The sequence below is a fragment of the Chinchilla lanigera genome, unplaced genomic scaffold, assembly GCF_000276665.1.
Source record: "Chinchilla lanigera isolate Chin_1 unplaced genomic scaffold, ChiLan1.0 scaffold00146, whole genome shotgun sequence".
NCBI classification, from domain to species: domain Eukaryota; kingdom Metazoa; phylum Chordata; class Mammalia; order Rodentia; family Chinchillidae; genus Chinchilla; species Chinchilla lanigera.
Genome location: NW_004955547.1, coordinates 2,669,557 through 2,678,621, shown reverse-complemented (window position 1 = coordinate 2,678,621; position 9,065 = coordinate 2,669,557). Strand labels below are relative to the sequence as shown.

At 53.7% G+C, this 9,065-nt stretch overlaps 1 protein-coding gene across 1 annotated transcript; it reads left to right on the top strand.

The window, feature by feature from the left end:
- The first annotated feature begins 623 nt into the window (after window positions 1–623).
- Window positions 624–7,319, top strand: LOC102007943 (keratin, type II cuticular Hb3). Its single transcript, XM_005411938.2, has 9 exons — window positions 624–1,103; window positions 2,570–2,778; window positions 3,685–3,745; window positions 3,872–3,967; window positions 4,809–4,973; window positions 5,219–5,344; window positions 5,557–5,777; window positions 6,379–6,410; window positions 6,867–7,319. The coding sequence occupies exons 1-9, from the start codon at window positions 720–722 to the stop codon at window positions 7,031–7,033; spliced, it is 1,461 nt and encodes a 486-aa protein (XP_005411995.1). The 5' UTR covers window positions 624–719; the 3' UTR covers window positions 7,034–7,319.
- The last annotated feature ends 1,746 nt before the right edge of the window (window positions 7,320–9,065 follow it).

Genomic DNA, 9,065 nt, shown 5'->3' with positions numbered 1-9,065 from the left:
TCCTCCTCAACCCCTAAGCCCCACTGATCAAGCGCTGGGGCTCTGGGACATTGCACATGCCCAGCCCCTGCTCCAGACCCCAGCAGCAGTGATGCCTAGAACTCAGAGGAACTGCCCTGGCTCTATGCTGAATCCTCTACCTCAGTTTCTCCCGTGTCCCAGGGCGACTCCTTGCACTAAGAATACCCAAATGCAGAGACCATGGCCCACTCCCTAAATCTCTACCCCTGCTACCAGCTCTGACCAGGCTTGGCAGAAATAAGCTAGGAGAGGCTGAACCTGACAGTGAAGAAAGACTTAGACATTGAAGGGAAGGCAAGCAAGTCTAGAGCTCTGGGGCTCCAGCAGCCCCCTTGGTGGGAGGGCAGACAGCCTCAGCACATGGAATCTGACTGGGTTTCCAGGAGCCCTTCTCCCCTTTCCACCTAGAGCCAATGGGAGGGGCAGAGCAGTGGGGAAGCTTGTAAAGAGCTTTGAAGATGAAACAGGGCCTGTGGCCAGGGATTGTTGACACAGCCACACTGAAGAGGCAAGCGGGTTGGAGCTTAAGAGGCCAGGTGATGCCAAGCCAATAAAACACAGCTATTGTCTCTTTGCTGCCCCTTTTAACGCCAGCTGCTGCCGGCAAATAAAAGGGCCCGCCACAAGCCAGGTGCACAGTCCTTTGGCTCCATCCTCGACCAGCTTCTCCACTGCTCAGACACCCCCTTACCTCCATCATGACCTGTGGCTTTGGTTCCGTGGGCTCTGGATTTCGCCCTGGAAGCTTCAGCTGCGCCTCGGCCTGTGGGCCCCGGCCAGGCCGCTGCTGCATCACCGCCGCCCCCTACCGCGGCATCTCCTGCTACCGCGGCCTCGCAGGAGGATTCGGCAGCCACAGCGTCTGCGGGGGCTTCCGCTCTGGCTCCTATGGACGCAGCTTCGGCTACCGCTCCGGAGGCGTGTGCGGCCCCAGCCCGCCCTGCATCACCAGCGTGTCTATCAACGAGAGCCTCCTGACACCCCTCAACCTGGACATCGACCCCAACGCGCAGTGCGTCAAGCACGAGGAGAAGGAGCAGATCAAGTGCCTGAACAGCAGGTTCGCTGCCTTCATCGACAAGGTGGGTGTCCTGGATCGCACCCTGCCTCAACCCTTGCTCATGTGTACCGCCGGGGTTGGGCACTGGCATTGGAGGCTCCCAGATCAAAGGGAATGGTAGTCACATTTCTAGGACACAAGAATAGGGTTAGGAGCTGCCAGTCCCATGTGGGGAGAGAAACTGAAAGCACATAGGCAGAACCACAGCAGGGGCTTTCGTGCTTGGAGGTGACATTACCTGGAGAGCAAAGGGCCACCGTGTAGATATTCAGTGCATTTGAAGCCAAGTCACTGCTGACATGGGAAAGAAGTGCTCCTGATGTCAAGGTTAGGGCCAGAAGCCATGAGGAAAGAATACCGCCTGCAGGAGGGCCTCACAGGTCACACAGGGCTGTTTTACCCCTTGCAGTGACTTGGCGACTGACCAGGAGCCAGAATAGTGTCTCTAAGCCCCTGCAGTGGGACTCAGGATGCAGAGTAAGAGACAGAGACAGGGCCCATTCTTGTAGCCTTGTGGAAAGACAGGCAGCAGATGGTGTGGACTCCAAGGACGCCATCTGCAGAGCTGTTGTCCAGCTCTTCCCACACCCATGCAAGCAGCAGTTGGCTGCAGTGTGAGGGCTGAGAGAAAAGGTTGCCACTAGGCGCTCTTCAGAGCCAACCTCAAGTCACACGAGGAGCTTCCCCATAAGAAGAGTCAAAAAAAAAAAAAAAAAAAAACAACCCGGCTAACATGAGAGACTAAAGACAGCAAGAGAAAGAACTTACCAGGGATGAGGCCGAGTTACTAGGCAAAGGCATCTGAACAGCATAGTGGGCCAACCTGGTGGCAGGGAGATGGATGTTGATTGGAGCCCTATAGGCCGTAATCATTGTAGTGCATTAAGACCCTTGCTGAGCCACAGCTCAGCATGTGAGTTCTGCCCGGTAAGCGCTCAGGCAGCCAGGTCAGCGCCCTGGCCACCAAGCCCCCTCTGTAAAATGAAGGGTGAGCAAGGGCACTCCTGCACTAACAGCCCAAGCGGCTATCATGTTAATTGTATTATTGTTGTAGGGCTTGAGTAATTGGCACATACTTTTACAGTGTGCCTTTCTGCAAAGGTCCAGTTATGCATTTGTACCCAGCTGGACCCCTCTGGCCTGGGGTAGAGTGTGGGTGTGCGTTTCTGTTCTGGAGCTCCTTCACGCTTCACAGTGAGTATTGAGGTCACACTGTTAACAAGTGGCACCAGAGTATGGATTCAGTACTGTTTAAGCATTTCTCATAACACCAGGTAAATTGCCTTGGAAGAGACAGAAATTAGCTCTCAGATGGACTTCCAGGTAGTGAAGTGATTAAGCACTGGTGGGGGTGTTTGAGACAAATGACCTTCCCACAAAGGAAAACTCTGTGCCAGAGGTCAGGAGTTTCAGGTCCTGGTGCTAGGACCCCCTCCTTCCCTTGGATCCTGTAAGAGAAGTTTCTCAGGCTGTGCTTCTGGGCGACAGGTGCGCTTCCTGGAGCAGCAGAACAAGCTGCTGGAGACCAAGTTGCAGTTCTACCAGAACCGCGAGTGCTGCCAGAGCAACCTGGAGCCGCTGTTTGAGGGCTACATCCAGACGCTGAGGCGGGAGGCCGAGTGTGTGGAGGCCGACGGCGGGAGACTGGCCGCCGAGCTCAACCACGTGCAGGAGGTGCTGGAGGGCTACAAGAAGAAGTGAGTGTGCCGCCCAGGGGCTACCCGGGGCAGGTTTGAGGGAAGACGCCTGAGCCCAAGCAGTATCTGACCAGTGGCTGGGATCCCTTCTGGGAGTGGAGCAGACCTTGCCTTCCTCATGCTCTCTCCAGGTCAAGTGGCCCTTGGCGACCCTGACCTTGGGATGGAGGCTCACTTTGTTTCCCTGTGTCCATTCAGAGCACAGGGCTCTCTCCTATTCTCTGTCTCTCAGATCCTGTAGAAGAGTTTGTATTTTCTAGTTCCTCTGAGTCCACTGTCAAAGTTCTAGGCCCTCAGCTAGGAGTTAGCAGACCAGGGCTAAGCAGCAGACTTGGTCCCTGTCCTTGAGGGATTATTGACTGCTGGGAAGCAGATAACATAGTCACAGATGTAGATCTTCACTTACAAAGTAAGTAAGTAAAGCAAGTTACTTCTCTTGGCTCAGTCCAGCAGGGGAGTGACAGGGGAATTATACTACCAACAGCAAGGTGGGGGCGCCGAGGGAGGGCTCAGAGGAAGGAGAATGGAGACCTAGCGAGAAAACAGCCACTTCCGCCCCACTTCCCCTTCTCTCTCCCCCTCTCCTCCCTCCCTCCCTTTCTCTCTCTCTCTCTCTCTCTCTCTCTCTCTCTCTCTCTCTCTCTCTCTCTCTCTCTCTCACACACACACACACACACACACACACACACACACACACACTCACAGGTTCCATACCCTGCCCTTCTACCTCCACTGGAAAGAGACCCCCGGGTGCTTCACTTCCCCAGGGCACTCCTACCCCACCTTTCCCAGGCCCTGTCCATAACTTTGGAGGCGAGAGGAGCAGGGGCAGGCCTGGCAATCAGGCCCAGCTTCACAGCCAAGCTAGGGCTGTGCAGACAGGGCCTGCTCTTCCCTCCACCTCAGGTATGAAGAGGAAGTTGCACTTCGGGCCACAGCAGAGAACGAGTTTGTAGCTCTGAAGAAGGTGAGTGTCCAAAGCCAGCCCACCCCTAGTGCCCCCCTACCCTGCCCCTGTGGCCTGCCACACTGCAGCTGAGACCCCACAACACCCTGGGGGAGCTGGCCTCATAGCTCTCCCCCCAACACACAGGATGTAGACTGCGCCTACCTGCGCAAGTCAGACCTGGAAGCCAACTCAGAGGCGCTACTGCAGGAGATCGACTTCCTGAGGCGACTGTACGAGGAGGTGAGGGGCTCACAGCCATGGTGGGCACACGGGTGGCTCTGATAGGGTCCCCCACCCCTGCCCAAACCCCACAGGCAGGATCCAGGACTCCTGTGAGCCCAGGCTCCAGGAAAGGGGGAGGAGCAAGGAGAGGGGAGGAACAGGGAGGAAAGAATGGAGACCCCAAACTAGACCAGTGCAGTGGGGACGAGAACGTGAGATCTCAGTGATAGTGGTGCCTGGGAAGCCATCCTGTGTCCTCCCCTGAGTAAGAGGTGTGCAACAGAAGCCTCCAAAGCACCAAACAGCCTCTGGCCTGGCTGGGGCCCAGGGTTTTCTCTGGCAGCCAATATCCTTGCTTGATGGGGTTGGTCGAAAACAGTGATGGCAAACCTTTCAGAGAGAAGTGCCCAAACTGCAACCTGAAACCCACTAATTTATGGCCAAGTGCCAACACTGCAATTAAACCTCAACACTTAGGTTTTGGTTTACAAAAAACAGCTCATATATTATCATCTTTTGTCTTAAAAGAAAAACACAATCACATGCGTGTCAGAGGTTCACTACCGCTGATCTAAGAGAAGGTGTACAAGCCCCAACACCTGGTCTGTCCGCTGGGGAGCACTGGGATATTCCAGCTGGGGGAAGCAGCCTGCATTCACAAGTACCCAAATAATGCTAGAAAGAAGGGCCTGAGGAGTGGGTGCTGTTGGGGACTTTATCAGAGAAAGTTATGTCAATTCATTGGGGCATTTCAACGCCAAGCCTAGGAAGGGGACTAAGAGCGGCCAAGAGATTATAGGCACTGGGGGGTGGGGAGCCAACATAACTTGGTTTCCTTCCTCTTCCTGTCCTCCTGCAGGAGATCCGCGTTCTCCAGTCCCATATCTCAGACACCTCGGTCATCGTCAAGATGGACAACAGCCGGGACCTGAACATGGACTGCGTTGTGGCTGAGATCAAGGCTCAGTATGATGACATTGCTACCCGCAGCCGAGCGGAGGCCGAGTCCTGGTACCGCACCAGGGTGGGTGTCTCAGGACACCAGTCTCCTAGACAGGACAGTGGGAGGGATGTGATGTGTCCAATAGGAAAGGTTAGTTTTGCCTGAGGATTCTGACCCCTAAGGATGGTAAGAGAAGAGCCAGTTGTTCTGAGATGGAGTAACATGGCAGTGCCACCTTGTGTGGCTGCACCAGCTGAGCACATACAACCTGCAGAGTGGTTGGTGGTGTCCCACATGAGCCTCATGAACTTTTCTGCTTCCCCCAGTGTGAGGAGATCAAGGCCACAGTGATCCGCCATGGGGAGACCCTGCGCCGCACCAGGGAGGAGATCAACGAGCTGAACCGCATCATCCAGAGGCTGACAGCCGAGATTGAGAATGCCAAGTGCCAGGTATGGCCCGCCCGGTGTCACGCAGCCCTGTCTAACCCCCACCATTCATTCTCCAGCCCATTTGCATGCCTAGAGTTCCTGCTTGTGGTCACTCAGGGCAAGGTCTTGTTTCTGGGTAGTTTCCAGCTGTGTGGCTGAGACTGGACACATCCAGGGAATGAACCTGGAAATCTATGGAGCATAACCCACTTCATTCTCTCCTGGGCCCCCAGAACACCAAGCTGGAGACTGCGGTGACCCAGTCTGAACAGCAGGGTGAGGCGGCCCTCAACGATGCCAAGTGCAAGCTGGCCGGGCTGGAGGAGGCCCTGCAGAAGGCCAAGCAGGACATGGCCTGCCTGCTGAAGGAGTACCAGGAGGTGATGAACTCCAAGCTGGGCCTGGACATCGAGATCGCCACCTACAGGCGCCTGCTGGAGGGCGAGGAGCAGAGGTGAGCCACCCCATGCACACCTCTGCATAAACCAGCCCACTTTCAACTTCCTCTTGTCTCAGTCTCACCCCACAAATGGCCCCTGCCCAGACTCTGGGCTGATTTGATCCCAGGTCTCGTGTCACTGGGGTGGAACGGGGAAAAGTTCCCTTTTTGTGCAAGGCTGATGCCACTGTGATGTCCAGCGTCCCAGTGAACCCAGGGTCCTGCTGGGATTAACACCTAGGCACCCTACCACTCAGTTCCTCAAATTCTTCTAATATCCATACCCTTAGATCTAGGCCGTCGCTTGCCTATAGTAGAGTTACTATTCAAACTCTGTCTTTGGCCTTGCATGTCAAAGAGTACTTTCGCATCCCAAAGCTGGCCTACCCAGGACTGCCAGATGTGGTTGTTAAAGATGTACACTGGGCAGAGGCACTCAGATAAGAGCAAATGAGAATCCACCCTCTGTTTGCTGTCAGAAAGGCATATTTTCCTAAATTGCACTGAGGCGTGAATGTAGATCAGAGACAGCCCTGGGATGAGGCATTTTGGTGCCTGCGAAAAACTTGATATTCTCATTCTGATTTCCCTCTTCTACCCGTCTCCACTTTTTCAGGCTGTGCGAAGGTGTTGGAGCTGTAAATGTCTGTAAGTATCTTAAATCCTGAAAAGGGAAACTATAGGTTTAGCAACAACAGGCTTTCCTGCCTGTGGCTGTACAGAGACTCTGGGAGGAGTGTTCCCAACAATGACCCAGTAAGGGGACACAGCTGATCAAGCAGCAGGAGAGACTGAAGTTAGCCTGCAGGAAACACCTCACAGCATGAATGAGACGGAGAGAGAAAGATGCCACCTCAGGGAAGGACCTCAGATGTCATTCACTATATTCCCCACCTTGGATAAGTGAGAAAGCTGAGTCCAGAGAGGAGGGATGTGCCCTAGCTACACAGCAGAGCCAGGACCAGGCGAGGGCTCCTGCTCCAGGCCAGGTCCCTCCGCAGCCTCAGATCTAGAACTGAAGGCTTGCTGTGCTTCCTGGAGAGCTGCACACATCAGATGGATGGCCACCAGCCAGGGCCCCTGACCTTGCCTTTTTTCTTGCAGGTGTCAGCAGCTCCCGTGGTGGGGTTGTGTCCGGGGACCTCTGCGTGTCCGGCTCCAGGCCCGTGGCGGGCAGTGTCTGCAGCGCCCCCTGCACTGGGAACGTAGCAGTGAGCACTGGCATGTGTGCACCCTGCGGAGGGGGGTCCATCTGCCAGGGGAGGTTTTAAGCACCCAGAAAAGAGAGAGCCAGAGGAGCCCCTCCCACCTGCCCAATCTGCCACTACTTGTGCTCCTAGCTGAGCTCAGCAGTGTTTGGGTGGCTTTCTCCTTGTGTTCTGAGAATACACCACTGGGCCCTTCCCACCAGCCACTTCTCTGCTGAAAGGGCCAGCTGCCAGGATGGACCCACCCCTCCCCAGCTGCACGGCATTCCCTTCCAGAGCATGGTGGGGGAGCTGCTTCCTATGACTCTCTGGCCTGATTGCCCATTTCCCAATAAACTGGGGAACCTGCTATCTGTGTTGTGATGTCTTCTTTTCCTGGAGCAAGCCCATGTCCATAAGTGACAAACAACCATTCTAGCCTGTCCTCATCTTGGACACCTGCGCACTGTCCCCAAATACAGCCATGCTTCCCTTGCCAGGCAGTGCTGACCATGTACTCCGCATATCCCTCCTAAATCGTACCCACCAGCCTGGGCTGCTTCGCAGCTTTGTTCCTCCAAATGGTTCTGAAGAAAGCCAGAAGAAGCCATAGGGTCTGCTGGGAGGCTGTGTGTGTGTGTGCGTGTGTGTGTGTGTGTGTGTATGCACATATGTGTCTGATTCTAGCCCCTTTATACACACACACACATACATTCACACACAAATTTTCCTGGCACACTTTCACTCTGCCCCCCCCCATACACACAACACAGCAGCGCCCATCAGAAGTGCCAGTGCCACCTTCAGGTGGCCCCTTGTGTCCATGTGAACCCCAGCTCCTCTTGCACTGTCCTCCCAGTGCTGCCCAGGAAACAAGGGGAGATGAGACCCTTGATGCTCACCGTTTCCGCACCTTCTTCCCTCATGTGTATCCCTCCTCAGGTCTCCAGCAGTCTTCTCAGGCCCTGGAGGTGGAGAGAGGAACCCATTCCCTTGCTTTCTCAGCTGTCCCATCCCACATACACCAGAGTTTCAACCCCGACACAAAGACACCGTCGCTGCCCACTCCCTGACCTAACCCTGCCTGTTCTCTGGAGAGTTCTGAGGAGGAAGACTGAGAATCCCCTAACCCCATTTTCAAAGAACCAGACCTGGAATAGCCCTCAGGGGGCTGCAGCCCACCCTCCTCACACTCCATTTCCTCCCTTGCTGGGCCTCTTCCTCCTCTTCCCCTGCCTCTCCCAGCGCCTAACCTTTCCACCAATCTCTCTGCTTTATTTTTGGAGAACACACTGTTCCCTCGCTCCTAGAATCTCTAGGCCCCCTAATGATAGCAGATAGGATCTTTTGACCCAGAGATGGTAGAAAGAGAAATGAGAACAAACCAAATATTGCAAGCATATACACAGGCAAGACTTTTCATGGGGTGGGAGGAGTTCAACTGAATGGGACTTCCACTAAAGAAAGTCAGCATTGATCAAGAAAGGGACCAAGCTGATCACAGAACAGAAGCAATAGCAAGTTTTGATTGATTTGATGTCTATGGCCATACCACTGTCAATGTGCCCAATCTTGTTGGATTAATTTGATGAGGTGGACTAAAGTCTAGTAAGTTCTCATTGGGCTGAGATAGTTTCAAAATATGTTTCTTCTTATGACCTCCAAATTGTCGTGGCCAACTTGTCCAAGAGGCTGTTGAATTTTTATGTCACTAACATCATTATTTTGTGCAAAATATCCCAGCCATGTGGATCTGAGCCTTATGACAAGGCTGCTGAAAACATACAAGAGTGAAAGTAGAAAAAAGAGAGAAAAGTAAAAGCACAACACCTCAAGCTGCAATAGGGCAAATTAGCCCTGCATCAGAGTCTTGGACAAAACATTGTTTAAATAATCAACATGTCCATGAGCAGAACTGATTAGAACCTGAAACAAAAGCTAAGACAGCCAAGGGGACAAACACAACATGAAGAGAGAGGTACTAAACCTTTTTGTTCTATTCTAGTCACCCGTTGGATATCTGTAGGCTTATGTGAAATCAGGGTTTTTAGTAAAAGCAGACCTCAGATCCCTGAGAAGTAACCTAGGCAACTGTTAACATAATCCAGCATCAGAG

What these genes read in the sequence shown, in the direction of transcription:
- LOC102007943 (XM_005411938.2), top strand. Translation starts at nt 720, where the DNA reads ATGACCTGTGGCTTTGGTTCCGTGGGCTCTGGATTTCGCCCTGGAAGC. An exon ending in AGTCCTGGTACCGCACCAGG is followed by an intron (nt 4,974 to 5,218) that starts GTGGGTGTCTCA and finishes TGCTTCCCCCAG; the next exon opens with TGTGAGGAGATCAAGGCCAC. An exon ending in CTGGAGGGCGAGGAGCAGAG is followed by an intron (nt 5,778 to 6,378) that starts GTGAGCCACCCC and finishes CCACTTTTTCAG; the next exon opens with GCTGTGCGAAGGTGTTGGAG.